At 38.2% G+C, this 25378-nt stretch overlaps 1 protein-coding gene across 1 annotated transcript in view; it reads right to left on the bottom strand.

The window, feature by feature from the left end:
- Positions 1-25378, bottom strand: part of SGK1 (serum/glucocorticoid regulated kinase 1) — a 102319-nt gene that overhangs the window by 24768 nt on the left and 52173 nt on the right. Inside the window, exon 3 of the mRNA XM_070932702.1 lies at positions 5688-5763. Within this exon, the coding sequence (XP_070788803.1) occupies positions 5688-5763 (76 nt within the window). The remainder of the gene's footprint in view (positions 1-5687; positions 5764-25378) is intronic.

Raw genomic sequence — 25378 nt, 5'->3', positions numbered from 1 at the left:
CTCCCACCCACCCACCCACCCACGTTATTCTTACCTTTTATTTGGTCCCACCACCTATCTATTGCTGACTCCTGAGTCCCAGCTGATGACTAGAGGGAAAAAAACTGTTTAAACTCTTGCCGCGGGGCTTCAAAGGGCTGTCCTACAGCTGATCAGTGTTAAAAGCAAACAAATGAGTTGGGTTGTAAGTGCGAGGACTGGTTGTAAGTGCGAGGACCTTCCAGAAATGACTCTGACCAGCTAGCCACGCCCACCTAGTCACATGACCTCCAAGCCACACCCACAAAATAAGCCACGCCTACAGAATCGGTAGTAAAAAAATTTAGAACCCACCCCTGCGCCAAACCTGCGCTCCAGACAAGCGCAGTGTATTGAAGAACAGCTGAGACTCGGCAATCCGCCCTGCCGTGCCTTTCAGCTGGGTTAAAAATGACCGAATATAAGGTATGCATAACGCAGGGGCAGGCAGGGGGGCCAAGCTAACTGTCAGAAAGAACCAGTTCGCTCTCACCTCACCATCTCCGCTACCGGTTCGCCCGAACCAGGGAGAACCGGTAGCAACCCACTACTGATACCAGAATCTCTTTCCTTGCACCAGTCTCCAATTATTTGCTGTGCTTCAACAAATGTAAACATTCTTAACATAAAAGGAATATTCCAACCATGCTAGTGGCAAAAAAAAATACAATTTAGACAGAGGTGAGTTTCACATATTTTTACGACTGGTTCCCTGCGCACCAAAAATGTGAGTGTGCGTCTTCCGCTCATTTGCCTGGCCTTCTGCGCATGTGCTTTGCTCACGTGCATGGCTTGCACACAAGCACTGCTTGAAAAACGTGGCTAAATGGGATGGCATTGCGCCGGGGTGAGTGGGCGGGACCACCCCACCCACAGGTCACCACTATCGGTTCGCCCGAACCAGTTGAAACCAGATGAATACCATCACTGAATTTGGAGTGAAATTGTTGATCAATAGCTCAAGAACAAGAGGATCAATCCACTGTTGGATTCAGGCAGTGTTTATTTTCAATGTTGGGTTGGAAGAATCGTAATCAACATTTTAGCAAGTAGTTTTAAGAAAGCACGTTCTTCTGGAGCCCAGAAAAACAGAAGCTGAATCTGTAATCTGCTGATTTATACAGTCACGGTAGAGTTTCTTTTAAGTTGAGCATAACCCTTGGTGATTACGTGGAAAGGTTTAAGTTGTCTTCTTGTTAACAATATGGAATGTTTTTATGGGATTTTGTTTTTAAATTTTCCAGCTGGCTTGTAACTCCAGGATTTCTTGGTGATATCTCATCAAAGTCCTATTCAGATCTGACTCTGGTTTTTGAGATCAACCAAGGATAGCAAGGCACTGTGTGGATATATCTTACTTCAATTATACATGACATCAAAAGAATTCAGATATGCAATTCAAAGATTTTTTTGCTTGCCTATCTACATATTTTAAATATATAGAGTAAGATGCACAAATATTGCTAAAATATCTGATGGGGTCATTTTCTTAAGATATTAGAATTATATGGATCATGACAATCAATTTCCATATCTATAAAACTGATTGAAAGTTGATTCTGAGCCCTAGACTTTACCCTAAATCCTCATTTTCACCTGGACAGAAGAACTGCTTTCCAAGAACAAAAATGAAGACATGCACATCTAAAACTTTGTTATCAACATTGCATTTGATAAAAAGTAGTACTACAAATTACTGTATCTGTTTTGCGTCCGGCATTTAAGCATTAACATTGCGCCACAAAACTGCTTGTTCTCATAAGACTGTAAATTACCCTATGGTAAGGGCGGCCAATAAATTGTATAAGCAACAAACAAACAAATAATGTTTTCATATATCAGGGAATTAGACAATTGACATCATACTTAGTTTCAATTAATTAATCAATAGTGGAGTTCTTGGTGCTCTGTGAACTTGGTTGTTTGCTTGAAGAAGTTTCATTACCCAACTGAGTAACATCATCTGCAAGCAAACAACCAAGATCAGAGAGCACCAGAAATTGTACAGTTGAACCCTGAGCTACATATACATATACATATACATATACATATACATATATAAAAATCTTGCATAAAAATCTTGGTTTACATAGGAAGAACCTGGCTAAAGAGAAATACATATATATATATATATATATATATATATGAATTAATTGATTAGTATAGTACCCTCCTGTGCAAATTATCAAGCTACTAAAACTAATAACGTGAAAAATACAGATACCCTTACTTTATTTTAAATAACATGTAGAAATATCAGTCATCATACTAAAAAAAAAGAAATCCTACTAGCCTAGATCTATGGATCACTTCAGATCCATGTGCTGTTCTGCCTGTAATTTAATTCATTTTAAAAGAGAATTATCTGCCCTGTGAAAGACAGTCTCCCTGGGGACAAATAAAAAAAAAACCTGCATCAAATACCTAAGGGTTTCTTATGAACAAAGCCTTAAGAATGTAAGGTTAGCTTTTTCATTTAGATACAAATCACAGGAACCCATCCCCTTCAGCTCCTATCATCAAACAATAGAGTCCTTGAGACAATTGCTACACTTTTGAAAGAAAAAAAAGCACACAATGGAACTAGAAGCACCCAATAAACTAAATGGGCAATTGCATAAGCCTTTTCTCAGATTGCCTAAATTTATTTTTAGTATTATTGTGTTTTTTTAGCCTAAGAAGATTTCTCTTTAGTTTTCTCCATCTCTTTCCACAGCTGTTTTTGCTTTCAGATCTCCCCAAAACAAACTATTGCAAACATTCCTAAGAACTTGATATTTTTTGCCAATTAGACATATGATTCCCTCTGCCATCAGGTTTGCCAAAATTCTCTGTATCCAAGTTGCATAAGCCAAAATGTATAATAATTCTTCAAGCTGCATTTTTATACAAATACTGTATCATTTTGCTTTTCTGCCCACAAGATACACCAGGTATCTTTATATTTAACAATATAAAATACATAAAATAAAAATCCAGTGGAAAGAAAAGAGACAAGCATTTTAAAGGCAAATCTATTTGCTTTTACATAAACTTCTGAGATCACAATCCAGTATAAACCTTTGAGAGGATTACTGTTGGAGGAGATGAAGAAAAGGAATAAAAGAATCGGGGAATAAAGACAGAAAAAGTGAGAGACAGAATTGCTTTGAGGAGCGAGCAAACTTTAAGTGGCATTTAAGAATGACATGGATAATCTTGTTTTGAATAGCTGTTAACATATACAGTGTGATGGGGGGAGATATCTGTGTTTAATCAGTAATATTAAGCATTCTAAGAAATTCTGAGTCACAATTTCTGTGGAATTTAACTTTTGTCATTCGGATTCTCGAGTATCATCATTTTGAAATTATATGGGCAAAGCAGCCTGAGGAACTGAAAATTCCTCCCACCAGTTGGGCAACCCTTTGAATCTAAATAGTCAGATTTTGCCTATTTATACTTTTGTGTAGATAGGTAACCTGCTTGTCCAGTGTAAAAACGAAATGGGCCATTGTCACCTAATCCTGTTGCAAAAGTTTTAACAGGGCTACATTTGAATGAAAGGTCAGGTTCATGACCGTCAAGTTAAACTTGAATCATAGACATATTTTGCCCTTCCTTCTTAACAGAGTATTTTTATGATAGACATCTCCATCTAGCTCATACCGTGGTATTCTTGGGAAATCTCCCTTCTAAGTACAGTAGAACTGCTGGTCACGACCATAATTTATTCCATAACTTTGGTCGCAACCCAATTTGATCAAGACCCAAACCTAATTTTGGAAATTTGGTGCTTACCAAAAAAAAAAAAAAAATGGCCCAGAAGGGGAAATTGGCCATGGGGAAAAAAAAAACAATTTGTGAATTTTTTGGTCAGAGCCCGATTTGGTCATGGTCAGAAGCGTTCGTGACCAGAGGTTCTACTATATGAAGCAGCCCCATCACTTCTTAGGTTCAAAGCCGAAGGCCTGGTCAGCAAGTGAGGCCAACTGTTGAGGATAGGAACTGGAATGAAAGATCATCTCCAAGGGATCTTTACACAAAATTATACAAAGGAAATAAAATATTTAATATTACATATATTAACAGCTGCCTGCATAGCTTATGTCCAAAATTGGAAAAAAGAAAATACACCAACAGAGGAGGAGTTGATAAAAAAAATTTTGGAATGTGCAGAGATGGATAAATTGACAAAAGAACTCAAAGAAAAAGAGGATACAGAATACTATAACATTTGGTATAGATGGTATGAGTGGTTGGAGGAAAGGAAAAATGAAGAAGAAAAATAAGGGGGAGTTAAAGAAATGTCAAAAACAATGGGAAAAATTGGTAAAATACAATTTAGTGATTGAAATGAAAAAGAGAAATATGTTGTAAATGAAATGATGGGGACAGATCAGGGGTGAAATGTAAAATTTGTTACTACCGGTTCTGTGGGCGTGGCTTGGGGGGGAGTAATGTGACTGGGTGGGCGTGGCCAACTTTTTTTTTTAACTTTTCAAAGCATTTTTTCTAATGCTTTGAAAAGCCTCTGCCGATCAGGCAACTCAGCTGGGATCGTCGGAGAATTTTCAAAGCATTTTTTTACCACCTCTTTGGCCAAGAGGTTGCAGAAAAAAATGCTTTGAAAAGCCTTTGATGATTCCAGCTGAGCCTTGCGATCATCAGAGGCTCTTTTTTTTTTTTTACTTTTAAAAGCATTTTTTTGTCGGAAGAGGTTGTAGAAAAAATGCTTTTAAAAGTATATAAAAAAAAGCTTCTGATGATCGTGCGGCTCAGCTGGGCATGGTGGGGGGGGGCAGCACAGGGATTTTTGCTACTGGTTCTCCGAACCACCCGCCACCATCATTACCAGATTAGGCAATCCGGTCCGAACCGGGAGCATTTCACCCCTGGGACAGATAGTAATATGGAATAAGATGAAGCAAAATTCGTAGAAATAGTAAATAATAAGGAAGGACCACTATGAAAAAGCTGTAAAAAGAGTCTTGTATATAAATGTTGTATGTCTTGTATTGTTTTACTGTGTTATAATAAATAAACTTAAAAAAAAAGAAATTAAAAAAAAGAAAGATAATCTCCAAAATCAGAATTTATCATGGTTTCTACAGTACAAGCAACATGTGATGAGTTGATCACCAACTCATTGAATATGAAGAGAGGTTAGACAAATAAACTAATACTAGATACTGGTTATACACTGCCACCCATCACTGGGGAAGAAGAAACTTAGGACAGCAAGAAGAGTAGACATCTGATAAGTTAAATCTCTATTCATTCCAATATGACCCTTCTTCTGTTCTTTCTCAGGCAGAGGAACCTGTCAATCAGTGGTTAAGATGTTAGTATAGAGTTTGAGAACTCCAGACTAAACTCTCTCCTCAGTCATGGCAGTTCTCTGGCTAACTTTGAGTCAGTCACTCTCTCGTAGCATAGCATGACTCACAAAGTTGTGGTTGTGGCAAAGGGGAGGAATCAATCATGTGCTGTGTTTAGATATAAGCCCACAATAAAACCTTAAAACCAAAAATACTAAGCCATCATTCATAGGTTTGCCTTTGAACTTTGCTAGGGGTGGGGAGTAATAGTCTATACAGCTATACATTTCTGGACTATAGGAAGGAGATAGTGTTCTGAAGCTTATGTTTTTGCTTTCTTATCAAAGGCAAGAACTTTTCTATACTTACCAGAGTCATCACTATTCCAGAAAGTTCTCTGATCAGGTTGTGTCAGCAAATCTTCTTTGCCATAGAGTTCTTTTATCTATAAACCAGAAAGAAGAAAATAGAATTTATTGTAGAGTATTGTGTCCTGAAAACATTAGAAACCCTTTCTATGAAAAACAAGGAAGTCTTTTAAAGAAAAAAAAACCATAGGAAGAAATAAGACTTCCATGAAATATAAACCTAATCAACCAGCATGGAAGAATTTCCCCCTACATTTCCTTCTTTGATTGATTTAAAGTTTACAGCATTAGAAAAAAATCGTATTTCAATCTTACCAGTCAAGCAGTTTGCACATGCCTAACTGGTGTCCCTTTGGCAAATTAAAATTCTCTGTATGGATTAAGAGAGAAGTTAGATTATCTCCATCCTCTTTCCTTCCATACAGCGTGGACTGCTGGTTAAAATAAACACTGTAATAAACAGAGATAGTGGAGATCTTTATTCAATTCTAGGATTCAGCCTAATCACCAGAGTTGGAAGGTTGAATCCTGGTATCCCAAAGGGGAAATCTATGTTATTAACTTATGATTGATGCCTTACATGTAGGAAAATCCAATTATAGATTATGTAGGAATTCCTCTAATATAGCATTTCTCAGCTTTCTAGCTGGGGATGATGCACCACCCAGAGGGCAGCAGATTGAAATGGCTATTTTCGTATATATGATGTTTATAAATACTAATGTAAAGTATGCATCCTGAACAAATGTCACATCCTGCTAGTGGATGCTAGTACTAACCACAATCTTATGAGTGAATCCATAATCAAGTTATGCCTCCCATCCACCTTTTGGTTCAAAACATTCTTATGTGATGTTGCAGATAATTGACTAAGCTGAAAGAAGGAGGAAGGCCTTGTTCGTTGCCACAACATACTTCCTGTATATACTGAGAATGGAGTTTTGAATCTTGTGTATTTCAGTGAACTATATTGGGCACTCTTGTGTGAGTAAGGATAGGATTACCTTATGAATGGTGAGATGTATCCAGCATTTTATTTTGCTTTGATGATAGTGGTATTTTTAGATACAAAGCTTAGTTCCTAGTAATTACTTGATTCATCCCCTCCTCTCCCATCTAATCTCATTTTATCTCACTGCAGTTTAGATGACCACCTATCTTAAACAAATAACTCTTGACAACTAAAAAAAAACAATACACATGAGAAACCCTACAGTAAAACGAATATAAAACAAGACCAAACTACTGTAGTTCAATGATAACCAAGGCACAATAACCATGGTGTCTCAGGAACTAACTTATACATCAAAACACACATATCAAACTCTGCCAACCTGGCCCGAACACCTGGGGAAAACCAGGTATTCATGGCCTTCCAGAGAGCTAAGAGTGTTTGGGCCATCTGGATCTTAGGAGAAAGTCTGTCTTATAGCTTAGGGTACTACAACAAACAAGGCTCATCTGTTGGGTCCCACCAGATGACATTGTTTTACAGAAGAGACTTGGAGCTCACACACTCAGAAACCACTGAAGACAGATGGTTCCACAAGTACACAATGCAGGGCTCTAAAGATGACAGCCAGCTCCTTGAATTACACCTGGAAACATTGGGAGCCAGTGCAGCTCAGTGCAGGTGTGCCCATATGATGCAGCTCTAGCATCATATGGGCACACCTTGGTGCATCCAAGTTACATGTGCAGCTGTAATCTGGACCTGCTAAAGCCCTCCAATGTTTCCCAAGGCTGCATCATGTAGAACCTATTGCAATACAGTAATCCATTCAGGAAGTGACTAATGCATTAGGGACTATAAACAGGGCCTCTCAATCCAGAAACCCGATCCAATCCAGGAACCCAGATCATATATCAACTGTTTAGTGGAGCAGAAATGTATTTAATGATGGATGGAATATCTTCAATTTCAGGAAGTCCCAAATTCCACAATGATTCAATCTTGCTAGAATTGAGATGTAGTTCATTCTTCATTGTCCAGATCTTCACCAGCCCCAGGTACCAGGAAAGAACTTTGATGGCATACATATACAGCCCAGGCCAAAGATGATACCTCATCCTGTGCCAGTTAATGATCTCACCCACAGCTTCATGCAGATGTTAAGTAGGAGAGAGTTGAACTCTGGGATATTGTACATTTAAGGGCTCTAGGGCTAGACTTCTCCCACTTCCTCTAGGGACCTTTGAAAATGTTAACCTATCATCCTCTGAACAACTTTACCCAAATAAGGAAGGTTTGAATCTCAATAAAAATTATCCAGGATTGTTGGATACAAAAATGGCTTCTTAAAGAGCAGCTGGACTACCACCTCCTTCAAAACAGAGGGAATGTATTTTTTCTCTTCAGTTTTGTCATTTAAAACACATTTCCTCCAGCTAATAGAATTCTTATATGCTTTTTTGATGCCTCCCAAAGGTATGTTCTAATTTTTTTTAAGTGGACATAAAAAATAGAGATAGAGATACAATGTTTAGATTAGGTTAAGTTAGTCTGGATAACCAGATGATTGAGGGTTTTCTCCTATGTGATTGTCTGGTACACTTAAGCTCTGGCAGATTATAGCTAAAGCTGGTCAGATACTTTAAAGTGCTAGCAAGACTGGTTGATCAGAATTCCAAAACTCTGTGCAGTCTATTATGTTATGATACATTGCAAACAGAACCTCCAATTTTCTAGGTTCATTCTCCTTTGACCAACAGAAATACAATAGAAATACAAGCTGGGACATGATCTACCCAAATGATTCTTATTTATGCAGTAAGACTCCAATGATTATTGAGGTAGTGGAATGCATTCCTTAGTGGAAATTTTTTATGAATTCATTACCATAATTGGTACATTATAATACTGTACGAGAAACTACAGAATAGTAGAATTCTTTTAATTTACAAGTGGCTTTTGTTTTGGAAATTTCCTTAAAGCAATTTTCAGAAAGATGCCAAGTGTTTTATTTCACAAAACCAGATAACAATAAGTCATAAAAACAGCTAACCACAAACTTCACAATTAAAGACTCCATCAGCAAACCCCATAAAGAATTACTGTACATTGAATCCCCCCTCCTCCCACTCAAAGAAATACCTATTAAGAAAAGGAGTATCTGGACTTCCGGTTTCCTTGTCTTCGGCGTCGGCGGTGCTCTTTGAAGCTCCGCCAGCCCCGCCGCCTGTAGAGCCGCTTCGAGACGAAGAAGCGGCTCGAAAACTTCTAGATCCTAAAGGATTGAAGAAGAGAGATCGCAGGGCACAGGTTGAGCCCCTGTAACCCCCCAGGGAAGTTTCTGGGGAGAGAACAGGCGTGGCTCCCTTCCAGCCTGCTGAAACTCCGGGCGACGTGGGACGATTCTGCCTTTGCAGAACAAGCCGGCTGCAGGAAACTTAAAGCGAAAGAACCGGCTCTAATAAACAGCGAAACTACCTGAATCCTGAAATTTGGAAACGCAAGTATCAGCACTTTATTGACTTTCAATTTGAGAAATGTGAGTGAGTGAAAGTGCTTGGGAAAAAAAAATATGGCGCCTAGCCTCAGAGTTAACGAGCCAGTGAATGTGGATTGGTGAAGTTATCTTGTTTTGTTACAAAGTTTCCAAGTTGCTACAAAGTTGCCTTGCTTGTTATAAGAGAAACAACAATTTCTCCCCTTTTAATACTGGACTTTGCTTTATTTTAGTCTTTATTTGATCAAATCTGGGGGACTTTTTTAGAAGTCTTTGTGCAGGAGGGAAAGGAAAAGGAACTTCCCTCTTTAGAAAAACTAGATCACGAGCCAGGATGGCTTCAAAGAAGCAGGAAGGGAAGGCATCAGGGGGGGGATCCCCCACACACAAACATGAAACGCAACTTCCCCCTGCTCAACAGCTACAAACTCAGAAAAAAGAATTTGATGTGGGAGATTTAAAAGAATTTATTTCTAAAACTTTGGATGATAAATTTCAAAAATCTCAACAGGAGATAGATGATAAACTTCAAAAATCACATCAGGAATTTATGCAGGAAATTAATGAAGTTAAAGACATGGTGAAACAGAATCAAAATAAGGTGACCAAAAAAATTTCAGAAGTGGCGTCTGGCCTGGCAAAATTTATTGGGACAGTTGATTTTAAAGTTGAAGAATTTAAATCAGAAGTTAATGTTAAGATGAAAGATAATGATTATAAAATTGATGAGGTTGACAATAAAATGCAGAGAATTGAAGATGAGATTGTTATGATACAATTCCGGGCGATGGAATTCGCCATACGGCTTCGGGGAATTCGAGAGGAGGAGAGACAGGATTTGAGACAAGTTTGCTCTGAAGCCTTGGCTAAGATTTTACAAGCTAATCCTGATTTGGTATTTCATAAAATAGATAAAATATACAGAGTGAACTCTTGGGTGGCCAGACAAAGACAACTGCCCAGAGATGTGGTCATATACTTTACTGATAGAGAAATTAGAAATGATATCCTGCAAAAATCTTTTCACACTTCTGTACAAGTGGGGGGTTCACGACTTGAAATTTTTAAAGAATTACCTCCTAAAATGCTGAAAGCTAGAAAAGAATTTGGTTTTCTTGTTAAGGAATTGAAAAATTTACAGATACCCTTCCGGTGGGACGCACCAGCTGGGATAATTTTTAGATACAAGGGAGAAGGATATCGGTTGAATACCGTGGAGAAGGCACAACATTTTTATAGTACTATACTTAAGGAAAGAACTCCATCTCCACGTACATCTACAGTTTTGGAGATTAAGGAGAGTGAAGAGAGGCAATTGAAAGAACAGTCTAAGCAGGAATTAGAAACAGTGCAAGGTGCAGAAGGAGGTTTTCTGAGTGAGCCTTTGCTGGATTCTTCTCCAATTTTGGATTTGATTCAGTTGGCTGAAGTTAAAGATCAACGGATAACTAGAGCTCAATCCAAGCTATTTAAACAAAAGCAACAACAACAACAGGAAAGACAAGACAAGAAGGCAGTTAAGAGTACCGTACAAGAGAGTGGCGCTATGGGAGGAGCGAGATCGAAGCTTTCGGAGGAACTTCAAATATATTGCTCCGCGCTCCAGAAAGAGGCTGATGACCTTTAAGTGTCTATCTTGGAATGTCAATGGGTTGAATTCAGCACAGAAAAGGAAGAAATTATTTACATATTTGAAACAATTTAATAATGATATAATATGTTTACAAGAAACGCATATAACCACTCAAGATCAAAAATATTTGATAACCTCAAAACTAGGAGCACATTTTATATCTTCAACTTCGCAGAAAAAGAATGGTGTGGTTATTTATGTAAATAAAAAATTAACAGCGAAAGTTATAGAAGCAGATCAAGATGGTAGATTTGTAGCAATTGAATTGCTTACAGCAAATGGCCAAATTCTTTTGATTGGAATTTATGCTCCCAACCAACAACAGGACTATTTTTATAAGATGTTACATACTAAAATATTGCAATGGGACTATAGATCTATTTTAATAATGGGAGACTGGAATGGAGTAATTGATTCTAAACTAGATAAAAAGAGCTTGGCAAAGTCTAGAATTAGACTACCACAGACTTTTTTTGATATGAAAGAAGATATGGAATTAAAAGATGTTTGGAGAATACATAATTCAAATGTATTGGATTACACTTTTTTTTCTGATAGACATAGATCCTTTTCTAGGATTGATTTTATCCTGTTGTCAAATGATCTACTTGTTAAGACAAAAAGAACAAAGATTTTTCCAAGAACTTTGACTGACCATAGCCCTGTATGGATAGAAATTGAGATGGATAAGGTTGAGAGACGTTCTTGGAGATTAAATGAGAATTTGTTTAGATATGAAAAAAATACAATAGAACTTAAAAAGCATTTGAAAGAATTTTTTGAAATAAATTTGAATAAAGGTACTCCAATTGAAATTGTTTGGGACGCAAGTAAAGCTTATATGAGAGGGGTACTTATCTATATGAACTCTAAACATAGACAGTTTCGACAAAAGAAAAGAATTGAGTTGGAAATGGAAATAAAGAATAAAGAACAGTTATTTATTAAAAATCCAACAGATGAAAGAACTCGAAGTGCTATAAAACTTTTGAAAGACCAATTTCAAATGCTTATGGCGGAACAAGTTGCAACAAGTCTACAATACGCGAAGCATAATACATTTTGCAACGCTAACAAACCGGGCAGATGGTTGGCTTACACATTGAGGAAAAAACAAAGTATACGGACTATCGATAGTATTGTTATTGGCGGGAAAGAAATCTTTCAACAAAAATTAATTAAAGAAGCTTTTGTGGACTATTATACTAAATTATATGCTAAAGAAGAGGTGCAGAATGGACTTATAGAAAAATATTTAAATGATAAGAGAGTTACAAAAATTACTGATCAACAAAAGGAAAGAATGAATTATCCCATAACAGAGGAGGAGATAACAGCAGCAATTAAACAGTTAAAAACAGCCAAAGCTCCTGGCACGGATGGTTTGACTGCAGTGTATTACAAAACTTTACAAGCTGAAATGGTGGGACAACTTAGAGATTTATTTTGTAACATTCAACAAGGGGGTAAAATACCCCCATCTTGGACAACTGCTTATATATCTTTGATACCAAAAGAACAAGTTGGTCCTAAAAAACCAGAGAATTATAGACCAATATCTCTTTTGAATACAGACTATAAAATTTATGCGAAGGTATTAGCCAACAGGTTGATGCCAGTAATCCAAAAGGTGATTCATGAGGACCAAGCGGGATTTATTGAAGGCAGATATATGAAGGACAATGTAAGGCAAGTAATAGATTTATTGGAATATCTTGATAAGAATAAACAGATTCCTGCAGTGCTGGCTTTTTTGGACGCAGAGAAGGCCTTTGATAGAGTGGATTGGAATTTTCTACTAAAGACTTTAAAAAAGATGGACTTTGGGGACCAATTTATACAGGCGATCTCAGCAATTTATCAAGAGCAAAAGGCACAAATTATTATTAATGGAAGTTTGACGACAGAGTTTAAAATTGAAAAAGGAACAAGACAGGGATGTCCGTTGTCCCCACTTTTATTTATTTTAACATTGGAAGTCTTGCTAAACACAATACGGGACTCTAAAATTTTGAAAGGCATAATGATAAGGCAAGAGGATTATAGAATAAAGGCATTTGCAGATGATCTGGTTGTTACCCTATCACAACCAATGGAATCAATAATCTTGATGAATGACATTATACAAGACTATGGTAGAGTCTCAGGTTTTAGACTGAATTCAAAAAAGACTAAAATGATAGTTAAAAATATGACACAAGATCGTAAACATGAGCTTGAAAGGAGGGCAGGTTTTGAAATTGTACCTAAGGTAAAATATCTTGGAGTTCAGGTTGCAGAATCAAATTTGAAATTGTTTCAAAATAATTATGAGGTGTTGTGGCGAGAGGTCCAGAAAGATATGGAGACTTGGAAAAAGCTGCAACTGTCTTTACTTGGAAGAATAGCAGCAGTTAAGATGAACATTTTGCCAAGATTTCTGTTTTTGTTTCAAATGATCCCGGTGCTTAAAAGTGATAAACAATTGAAAGTTTGGCAGTCTGGTGTGAATAAATTTGTCTGGAACGAGAAGAAGCCGAGAGTGAAACTGAAAATTATGCAAGATGTTCCAGAAAGAGGAGGTCTTAAACTCCCAAACCTACAGTTATATTATGATGCGGCAGCTTTAACTCTAACAAGTGATTGGTTTGGAAGTAAAAAGACTGGAATACTGAATGCAGAAAGTTTTGATCTTGAATTTGGATGGCATGCTTATTTATTTTATGACGACAAAGTAGATAAAGTATTTAAAAGTCATATACTTAGAGACTCCTTGATGAGAGTTTGGAAGAAGCACCGACTCAAATGGGATTACAAAATACCACTATGGCTGGATCTTGGTCATACTTTGTGGAATACAAATATAATGTCACTCGGGGGGTTTTTATACAAAGAGGTTCTTTTTACAGATGCGGGCAGATGGCAGCTGAAGACATTACAGACACTGTTGGATGAAGGGCTTAATCTAACTTGGCTACAATATAATCAATTACAATTGAGATGGAAAGAGGACCAAAAAACTGGTATTATGTTGCATGAGGAAGAATTGGTTAGACATATAAGAGAGAAAGGTCCAATGCATATTAAAAGGCTTTATAATGTTTTGCTAGAAAGGGATTCAGAAACTGAATTAGTTAAAGATTGTATGATTAAGTGGGCACAAAATTTTGAAGAACCAGTGATGTTGGAAACATGGGAAAAAATTTGGGTTCAGAATGTTAAATTTACACAGTCCCAGAACTTGAGGGAAAATTTCTATAAAATGTTTTATAGATGGCATTTAGATCCCAAAAAGTTGTCATGTATGTACCCTAATGTTCAGCCAAAATGTTGGAGATGCGAATGTTTGGATGCTACGTATTATCATGTTTGGTGGACCTGTAGGAAAGTTAAGGCTTTTTGGATAAAAATTTGGTGGGTTATGCAGAATGTTTTGAAGAAAAAAATTCAATTTTCTCCACAACTGTTTTTATTGGGTATAGTTAAGGGTTTTACACGGGGTGAAATAAAACTAATATTGTATATGATAACAGCAGCAAGATTGTTGATAGGTAAATATTGGAAGAATGAAGCCTTGCCTACTATCGAGGAATGGACTTTGAAGATGGCTAGTTTTGCAGAGATGGCGAAGATTTCAGCGTATTTAAAAGACTGTTCACAAGAGACTTATGAATGGGAATGGAAAAGGTGGATAGAATATGTTCAGAACAAATATCAAACTAGAAAGTATCAAATAGCTTTTATTTGAAAATAATGTATTAGAAATATTTTAATGTAAAGAGATAAAGAGGAAAAATTATATAGGGGGAGGGACGGGTTCAGGCTTATATATTAGTGTTATTAGTTATGAGTATGTAATAGGGAAGTCTGGGGGGGGGAGGGTTAGGGAGGGTTAGGGAGGATGGGAAGTTTGGGGAGGGAGGTGGGGGGTGAAAAAGGGGGTGAAAATGTAATTGTAAAACTTTTGCAATAAAAAAAAAAAAAAGAAAAGGAGTATCTGTATCTTTTCAATGGAAAGTCAGAATAAAAATGTAATTAAAAAAAAAAAAACAGAGCATCATGGCACCAGCCCAGTCATGCAAAAGCCAGCTGCTTTGACCAAATGGCTTGTTGGAATAATACGACCATTGTCAGGCAATGAAATGCCACTGGAAGCCTTGGGCCTGGCCCTTAGCTGACTCTTGATTATGATAACCAAGAAAGTTTTCGTGCGAGAAAAAGAACAGAAAATGCAATCGCTTCACACTTGTTGTTTCTCAGAATTTCTGTTTATGGCCATTCTACTTTAGCCAAAAGAATGTGTAAAATCAGGTGTTTTCTATTCTATCTGCATAAGTATCAGTGGTGGGTTGCCCCCGGTTTGGACCGGTTCTATAGAACCGGTAGTAAAACCGGTGGGAGGCTCCGCCCATTGACCCCGATGTCATCAGGAAGTTTCTGCGCATGCGCGTGGCCCTGTTGCGAACTGGTAGTAAAGGTAAGTAGAACCCACCCCTGATAAACATGATGATCAAAGCAACTTAAAAAGGTAACTGCAAATTATGCCCAAGAACTTTGGACCTCTATGCTTCAGCTTGCATGATTAACATGAGCTAGTATAGTATTGGTTGGGCAATTACAAAGATAGTGGGGAACTCTTCAGACGTTTCTTAAGATGCCTTAAGCAGATAGCAGAAATATTAATTTGAGATAGAGCAAGTAGGTACTATACTTCTCAGCCCAAATTTGACTAATATTTTTCATTGCATATGTACAAAGATCTATTTCAGCTACACAGGTAATCTGTATGATTGTAATTGTTCTTTTCCAGGTCATGAAGAATAATAACAATTGAAGAATAATAAGACTAATAATATATACCCTGAATGCTGTTCTCATTGGGGGCAAGCAATGTTATATCAAGTGCAGAAAAGGAATAAGGGACAACAGTATCTTTATCTCCTGGGCCTCCATTCAGATGCAATGGACAACATTTTACTTAAAATTTCCCCCCTCCCCCAAACCACAAAATCCATTGTCCAGTCTGGATAATCAATGTAACTGATAGCATTTTAAATTTTCTATTGATTTATGCGTTTATGCATTTATTTATGCATTTACTTATTTAATTTATATTCCACCCATCTCATTATATACAGCTACCCTGGGAAACTTTCAACAGCTATTATGTCATTTATGTAATAATGTTAATTATATTTTACATCATTTGCACCAACTTACATAGCTTGCACAAATGACATAAAAATTACATTATTACAGAAACAAAATCAAATGACATAAATTTGTGTATAAGGAAATTTTCATTTAATGGACACCCATTCCCAGAAGTAATCTGTTACATTGAAGTTTTACTGTAGAAGAAATGTAAAAGAAATGAAGGATATGAAATTAAAAAATGAAATTTCATAAAATGAAATTTGCACTTTAAAGAAATATTAACTAACAAAGAGGTGTCATCATCTCTATATTCAAACTGTTACTGTTTTGATCCAATTTTAATTCCAGCTACTGCCTTTTCCAATACCTTCTTTTACTGTATATATTTTAATCATTTTTACATACAGAGAATCAATATTCATCCATTGTAAACCAATGTTTGTTTTTAATTTAGCAACTTATTTCTTATGTCATATTCCCCTAGATGCTATTTTTCATCCAGACACAAAGTCTGTTTAACCTCCATGAAGTTGCTTAATCACGAGTTGAATTTGCAACAAAAAAGTTTATCATCCTTCTGGCAATTTTAACAATGGACTATGGAGTTTTGAACAATATTCTTTCAACATTTTCAGCAGCTTTCATTCAAAATCAATCACAGCTTGCTTTCTCTTTTCATCTATAGTTATCCTTTCCCTTTTTTAGAGCATTGTTTCTTCTACCACAGGAAAAAAAACTGACACTAATTTATTTGGTTTTGCTTACAACAGTTGAAATGAAGTACTGGCAATATTTTGAATTCATTTGTTTTCTATAAACGCTGCACATCAGCTCTGGCCAACTCTTGGGTTTAACTGTTTTCCATTTCAATCTTTCTGTAGTCCTGGAATTTGCCTTGATGGTCTTGGGAATCACACTGGTCAAGAGTAGAGCCATGGAAATTTAAACAAACAGGCCACTCAGTGTTTTTTCATGATACTATTCAAAGTATTAATTTGGAAAGTCTGAGTTACAATTTAGGATTTTGCTTGTCCATCTCTGCTTCGTTCTGGATGGCCAATCTTTGAAAATATTGCTTTCATAACTCAGTGGGGCCTAGGACAACTAGCTGTGGCCATCTTGCCACGGCCAACTTGCTGCGGGATAAGTCACCGTGGACAATTCCATGGGGGATAACCACTCAATAAATGTTATCTGCCACTATTTCTTTGACATTATTTTCATTTTTGTCCATTTCTTCAGAATAATTTTAGCTTCTATATCATTGGTCGCGGCGAGTTGTCCTGCAATGAGCTGGCCACAGTGAGTTGTCCTACGGTGAGTTGTCCATGGTGAGATGCTAGCACCAGTTGGCTGTGGTGAATTGTCCCATTCTGGATCAGTGACAGTTTTGTTACAGAATTCTGCAGAACCTGATCCTTTCTCTGTGCTGTATATTTAACATAAAACTGCAAAGAGTAAGAATCTGAACATTTCATTTCAAAATATTAGCAAGTGTGCCCAATTTTTATCTCTTTCTCTTTTATTAAAATCCCAGTGAACAAATGCCTGAAAAAACTAATGGACTAGATGGGGACTTATAAATTGAAGTTCAATACAAATCAAATGGAAGAAGAGTTAGACATACATTCCATTTGGAAAAGTCTTCTGTAATTGGAAATGTGTTTCTTGATGCATCTGAAACAGTAAGTGTGCATTATAGGGTAATTTTGATGTAATAAATTCATTATCAGAAAGGCTGAAAATGTCCTTTCTGTCATACAAATATATAAAGTTATATCTGCAATATTTCTAGACATCTTTTGGGATAGTGGTATGTCTGGTCTGGCTATCTAAAGTCAGCCTCATTGCTAGCAATCAATGACCTGTTTTTGCTTACATTTGCTTATCCAGATTAGTGTTCTCTACTTTTCCACTTGGAAAGAAGTAACAATCACATTTATACCAGTAAAATTTGATGCAGGATGTTTCTGTGCAATGTATTCAGTTCAAAACTGGCTTATAAATAGTTGGGCTCAAGTCACTGTATATTTATATAATAAACAACTGACCGACCATATCTCCAGTTTGAGTCATGCAACAGATTTATAATTCCCCTTAGTGTGTCATTTGTTCTGCTATTTACTACTTGCAGAGAAGAGGAGGAGCAGCTGTGTACTGTACAGTTTTATGTTGTTAATCAGACTCACACAATTTTATCTTTCCAGTTGCAGGCTGCCCCCCTTTGCCATTCCCTATGAGATAACTCTTTTGTCCTCTACAGTTCGGACAGATAAATATTATCCTCAATAACGTGTCAGTCCATTATAAAGCCATGAAGGCATATACTTATAATTTAAAATTAAACCTCAGAATGCACACCTTGCTCCTCCAGCTCATTCTTCTGCTCTCAATTGCTCCAACTATGCAAACAAAGAAAATAAAAAGTCATTCCCCCCCCTTTTTCAATTTGGGACATTTTTTCCCCCTTTTCATTTAAATTCAACAGTTATTTAAATGGTGTTACATCCAGGATTGCTTGCTACAATGACTTGTATAGTATAATGATTTGATAATAACCAAAAACTGATGTTGAATCCTGGAGCTACAGCGTCTCACAGCCTGGTATCAAGGACTCCTCCTTATTTGGGTCGAGTATCAAGGTTTTAATTCATACTCTATTGTTTATCATCTAAATTATGAATGGCAAGGAGACCTGCTTTCTCTGTTTTTACAAAATCCCCCCCAAATGATAAACCCATCTTTATATGCCTCTGTAGAGTCCATTTTTCCTAAGAGGTCTGTAAGGGGCGTGCATAAGTGCACCAGCGTGCCTACCATCTCTGTCCTAATATTCCTTTTTACTTACTCTTTTCATGTATTCAAATTATGTTTATACTTTTACCTGTTATCTTATATACGCTTGACAAATAAACTTATGATTATGATTATGATTTTCTTCTGGAAGGTCTTTGGTGAGCTTCTAGCAAGCATGGGCTTTAGACTTGAGATGGTTTCAGTTGTGGATTTAATCTGAATATTTTAAGGATTCATTTTAAACATATTTTAATTTGATCTGGGCTATTTGAAAAAGAACAATAGTAATGTTTAAAATAAAGGGGAAAAAACATTTCTTAACTACAGGTAGGACTCACATTTAACCATAGTAATTGTGACTGTAATTTCCATTGCTTAGCATTGTGATTGCAAAGTGCAATAACACACGATCACATTGATTAATGACAACAATCCTGGGAGTCCCTGTTGCTGCTGTTAATTGAGGATCATGGGTCATTAAGTGAGGACCTCACAGGGCTGGGGCTTGCAACTTCCTGCCAGCTTCCAACAAGCGAAGTCAATGGGGAAGACGTCAGAAAATTGCAAGCCCCAGTCATGACAAGCCTTTCCTTAGGCAGCTCACCAGCAAGCTGGTGGGCAGGTGAGTGCTATTTAGTCTGGATAGAGGGTGGGTGCTATGGATGAATGCAAGCATGAATGCATGCAGGTGGGATGGAGGCTGTGGCCCAGTGCAAATGCAGCTGCAACGGTACTGTGAGTTGGCACAAGGATGGGCATGTGTGCATATATGCATTATGGAGTATGGGCAGGCTAGTGTGCACTACTGAGTATGAGATCCTACAGCAGGGTTCCTCAGAAGGATTGACCCGCAACCTTGCCTGTTGGCTTCTTCGTTGACTTTGATTGTGGGAAGCCACCAGGGAAGGTTATGAATGGGGATCACATAACCATGGGGCACTGCGACCATCATTAAGTACTTGAATCAAGATCCCATAGCCGCAGGGGTGCTCTGACAGTCACAACTTAATGACTGGTTGTAAATACCACTCATTCAGTGCCATTAGTGAACTTATCTGTGATTAGTGCAGATATGGGATGCAAACACACATGTATGAAGGTTTTTGTAAGCAAGTAAGTAAAAAGCTGTTGATCTTTCTAGCAATTATTCTATCTTTCAGGCTGTTTTCAGCCCATTTTGCAATGTGACTGGATCAGAGACTGAGATGAATGCCAGCTGAGAGGACAGAACAGTGAATTCTGCTCTTAAGACTTACTTGAGGGCAGAAATCATCCACTAGGGAAGGCTGCCGTAGAGGAAGCAATACTAGATTATATTCTATGTCCAAACAAAACACTATATACATATATTTCTCTCCCATTATACCTCCCCAGAGGCAAAGATTTGATCACTCTTGATTCTGCTGAAATCACATTAGCACAATGTTTACATCAACTGTCAGCCTTGTTGTTGAAAAGGGACCATTTAGGAAATAACTTGAAACTCTGACTGCAAAACTGTATTTTCCATTTCAGAGTGTTGGCCTGCCAAGTTAAACGATGACTTAGAGGCTTTTGCCAAGTCAGATAAACATAACACTTTGGACGCCAACTGCTATTGGACTTAACAGTGAAGAACACTGAAAATGGCAAATTCTAATTGCTTCTCCAATAGCATGTTAACTTTTCAGATGAAATAGCTAAACTCTGCAGCTGAGCAAATGAGCTAAAATGTAACCCATTTTCTAGGGCGGATGGGAAAAGGAAGAAAGAAAATCACGAATTTGTAAACTTAAAAGAGCTGCCAGACTTTTAAGTGCTTGGAGGGCATCTTAAATCACAATATCAGTTTCACAAATTTGCCAGGCCTAACCAAAATTATCCTCACGCTTTTCTCAAGAAAAACTCAGGTGTCAAATTTCATTGATTCATTTATTTACTTATTTTTTCCCTGTATATCCAGCTACTTTTTTTAGGACAAAAAGGAATGATCCAAAGAGAACGGAACCTGTGTCAATTTCGAATCCCATTTGTTCATCCCCCTGGAGTATCCTCAGATCAGAAACTCCAAAATGTAGAGCATCAAATGGTGACGGCATAATTTGCCATCATGTTTTGGAAGGGAGAGGGTGAGGAAACCTTTGAAATAATAGTTTTAAAACATCCTAACCTAACAACAGCCTACAAAAGCGACTTCTGTCAACTAATATGATGTTATGTCATTTTTTAAAAAAACTGCAGCTTTTTTAAAAAAACTGTTTCCTCAACTTTTCCATAGCCCCCAGAATTGAAAACTCAAAGTAGTGCACAGAAGAATGATGTCTTAGACCCATATTAACCATAGTGGGATGGCAAGTGGGAATGAATTTGGGAGACAGGAGGAAGAGCTGCAATCTAGACAATGGTCCAATAAAATTTGAGTCTAAAAGAGCGGGGGTGTGGAAAGAGTCTCAGAAGGAATTAGTTTTCTTAGTTTTCAGTACAGGTAGTCTTCAATTTACAAAGATCTATTTCAGATACATAGGTAATCTGCATGATGGTAATTGTTCTTTTCTAGGTCGTGAAGAATAATAACAAAAGTGACTTAAGACAATGGGGAAATCCAATTTTTTTTACTACTGGTTCTGTGGGCGTGGCTTGGTGGGCATGGTGTGGCTTGGTGGGCATGGCAGAGGAAGGATACTGCAAAATCCCACTCCAGGGGAAGGATACTGCAAAATCTCCATTCACTCCCCACTCCTGGGGGAAGGATACTGCAAAATCTCCATTCCCACCCCATTCCAGGGGAAGAATACTGCAAAATCCCTATTACCTCCCCATTCCTGGGGGAAGGATATTGCAAAATCTCCATTCCCACCCCACTCTGGGGCCAGCCAGAGGTGGTATTTGCCGGTTCTCCAAACTGCTCAAAATTTCCGCTACTGGTTCTCCAGAACCTGTCAGAACCTGCTGGATTTCACCTCTGACTTAAAACCATTTTTTCATACTTATGGCCATTACAGCATCCCCATGGTCACATGATCAAAATTCAGATGCTTGGCAACTGACATGTATTTATGACGGATGCAGCATGGATTTATTTATTTATTTATTAGTCATTTTTCTATGCTGCCCACTCTCCGAGGACTCTGGGTGGCTTACACCAAAGACAGTATACTAAATAGCATATTGCCCCCTAATAATCTGGGTCCTCATTTTACCCACCTCGGAAGGATGGAAGGCTGAGTCAACCTTGAGCCGGTGAGATTTGATCCGCTGATCTGCTGAACTAGCAGTCAGCTGAAGTAGCTGCAGTACTGCACTCTAACCACTGCGCCACCTCGGCTCACTGATTCCCCTTTTGCAATCTTCTGTCAAGCCAAGTCAATGGGGAAAGTCAGATTCCCTTAACAACCGTGTTCCTAACTTAACAATTGCAGCGATTCACTTCACAACTGTGGCAAGAAAGATCATAAAACGGGACAAATTTCACTTAACAACTGTCACACTTAGCAACAGAAATTTTGGGCTCAACGGTGGCTGTAAATTGAGGACTACCTGGAGTGAAAGTGAGGGGTGAGAGGGGTACCTTCAGACTTTCAAGATTCTGTTAATAAAGGTAGAGTACTGGTGTTCCCCGTTGCCCTTCTTGCCTAGGTGACCTCTCAAGGCTACCATCAGTCTTGCTAGTCTGTGGCTCTTCCTCCTGTCTCCCAAGGCTACTCCCACACATCATTATAGTGTTGGAATGAGATCTTTTTGAGGTTTTCCACACATTGACAGCAAGGGGGAAGGGAGACACTGCTTTTTTTAAAAAAGAAAACCCTATTGCCATCTCAAGTAGTTTCTTTTCTAATGGATTTTTACAATGGAACTACCAAAATACGACTTCAGTAACAGAGTGGTCAATGCCTGGAATGCACTACCTAACTCTGTGGTTTCTTCCCCAAACCCCCAAAACTTTAACCTTAAACTGTCTACTGCTGACCTCACCCCATTCCTAAGAGGTCTGTAAGGGGTGTGCTTAAGTGCACCAGTGTGCCCACCGTCCCTGTCCTAATATTCCTTTTTACTCTTACTCTTTTCATGTATTCAAATTATGTTTATACTTTTACCTGTTATCTTATATATGCTTGAAAAATAAATAAATAATAATAATAATAAAAAAAAAAATTGTTGCCACCACCTGAAAAAAGAGCTCTGGCTGTCAGAGGCAACTGTGGGGAAGCAGGGTAAGAAAGGCAGATACTAGGTAGGACAAGGCAACAGGGAGGTCCAAGACAGTGGTGGGTTGCTCCCGGTTCTGTCCGGTACTTTAGAACCGGTAAGTCAAAGCGGCCATAGGCCCCACCGTCCCACCCGGATGTCATAATTGATGATCTGTGTGTGCACGTGCTCCCATTGTGAAGCGGTAGTAAAGGTAAGTAGAATCCCACCCCTGGTCCAAGGCTTCATGCTTACTAGATGTCAACTCTGAAGCGGACCTGGCTGAGGCCATCTTAGAGGGTTGCCACACAACAGGGGAAAGGACAGGGAGGAGGGAAATAGCTAGATGAGGATTTGTAGCCAAAAAAATAAGTTTTCCTGTGGGAACCAAGGACATTCCAACAAGTGGCTGGACAGAGGAGGAGTGAAGTAACTAAGCAACCGGCCAGCACCTTGACTGAACAACGTGACCAGTGACTTGGGAGAAGGGGGAACTTTTACATTTTAATTAGGTAAAAACCAAAGGAACTTTCAGAGTCACTTTTCACCAGTTGTGCCAATATGATGTATCCAATAAATTGTTCTTTGAGGAATATGCTTGCCTCAGAGTTATGTGTTTTCTCGGAGAAGAGAAAACCCAAGCAGTAGAGATTACTGACAGGAACAAAAACCTTGAGCAATGCCTGTCAGGAGATCACTACAGATAGTCCTCAACTTAGGACCACAATTGAACCCAAAATTTATGTTGTGAAGTGAAAAATTTGTTAAGTGAGTTTTGCCCCACTTTATGATTTTTCTGACCACATTTGTTAAGTGAATCACTGCAGTTGTTAAATTAGTAACACGGTTGTTAAGTGAATCTGGCTTCCCCGTTGGCTTTACTTGCCAGAAGGTTGCCAAAGGGGATCACATGATCCCGGGGCACTGCAACCATCATAAATATGAGTCAGTTGTCAAGCATCTGAATCAGTGGTGAAATCCAAATTTTTTTACTACCGGTTCTGTGGGCGTGGCTTGGTGGGCATGGCAGGGGAAGGATACTGCAAAATCCCCATTATCTCCCCACTCCTGGGGGAAGGATATTGCAAAATCTGCATTCCCATCCCACTCTGGGGCCAGCCAGAGGTGGTATTTGCTGGTTCTTTGAACTACTCAAAATTTCCACTATCGGTTCTCCAGAACCTGTCAGAACCTGCTGGATTTCACACCTGATCTGAATGTAAATCATGTGACCATGGGGATGCTACAATGGTCATAAGTGTGAAAAATGGTCATAGGTCACTTTTTGCAGTGCCGTTGTAAAATCGAATTGTCACTAAATAAACTGTTATAAATCAGTGACTACCTGTATTCATACTTGAGCTAAGAAAGGGGGAAAAAAAATTGTTCCCTGGCTTAGATCTCTTTGGCGGCCAAAACAGAACTTGGTTGTGGAAGCACAAGTGCCATAGCTAAATGGGAAGGGAAGATTGGTAGGATCCAATTTGAAACTATGCAGGTGTCTCACTTGCCTCAGAATATTCACACAGGAGTTATATAGTTGTCCTTGATTTACAATCACAATTGGAGCTGGAATTTTGGCCCTAAATCAGGGTAATTGATAAAAAGAGCCTGGATAGCTCAACAGACAGAGCTCTGTAATTTAACACCAGCTGTCTGCAATTAAAAGTAAGATCGAATTTTGCCAGGCTCAAGGTTGACTCAGCCTTCCATCCTTTCTAAGGTAGGTAAATTGAGGACCCAGTTTGTGGGGGCAATAAGCTGACTTTATACAAAATATACAAAAGTATGAAGGCTATTGCTTAACGCATTGTAAGCCTCCCTGAGTCTCCGGAGAAGGGCGGCATATAAATCAAATTAAAAAAAAAAAGCTGGTCATTATGTGACCTGACTCGATTTTGCCATTGTTTTTACAACAGTTGGAAAGCGAGACATCACAGTCGCGAAGCAAACCTTGTGGTCATTAAATGAATCCAGCATATCCAATGGCTGCTTTCTTCACAGAAAATGTTAAAAAAAAAGTCACTAATTGCGATTTGCAATTACAGGATGTTACAACCACTTGTTAATGTGGTCATATGACTGCAGGGGTGGTGGCCGTATGATATTTTATGATAGTCAGAAGTGCTTTTAGGGGCTATATGTCAAGCACTTTTTCTGAAACTTCTGATAAAAAATGAAGATGACACAGATTAAATGTGCAGCCCTCTACATATCATGCATATGCTCTACCCCAGATATTTTTTGACCTTTCTGAATGTTTATTGGCTTTAAAAAAAAAAAGATTAACAAAATTGCAAGGGACTTTATAGGTCATCTAGTCCAGCGGTCACCAACTGCTGGAGGGAAGTGCCGCTGGTGGCAAAAAGCCGGAGGGTCTTGTTCCAGTGGGACTGCATCATGACGTGGAATTGGCTGACCATCTCAGCCCGCTGAGCCTCCAGGTACCAGTACATGTCCTTGCACTCCCGCAGGACTTCCCTCTGCTTGGAAAGCCTATGCTCCTAGTCCTCA

Source organism: Pituophis catenifer, unplaced genomic scaffold, assembly GCF_029215685.1.
Source record: "Pituophis catenifer annectens isolate HBS135680 unplaced genomic scaffold, rPitCat1.0.hap2 SCAF_1, whole genome shotgun sequence".
NCBI classification, from domain to species: domain Eukaryota; kingdom Metazoa; phylum Chordata; class Lepidosauria; order Squamata; family Colubridae; genus Pituophis; species Pituophis catenifer.
This window is presented reverse-complemented; position numbering and strand designations above follow the sequence as displayed.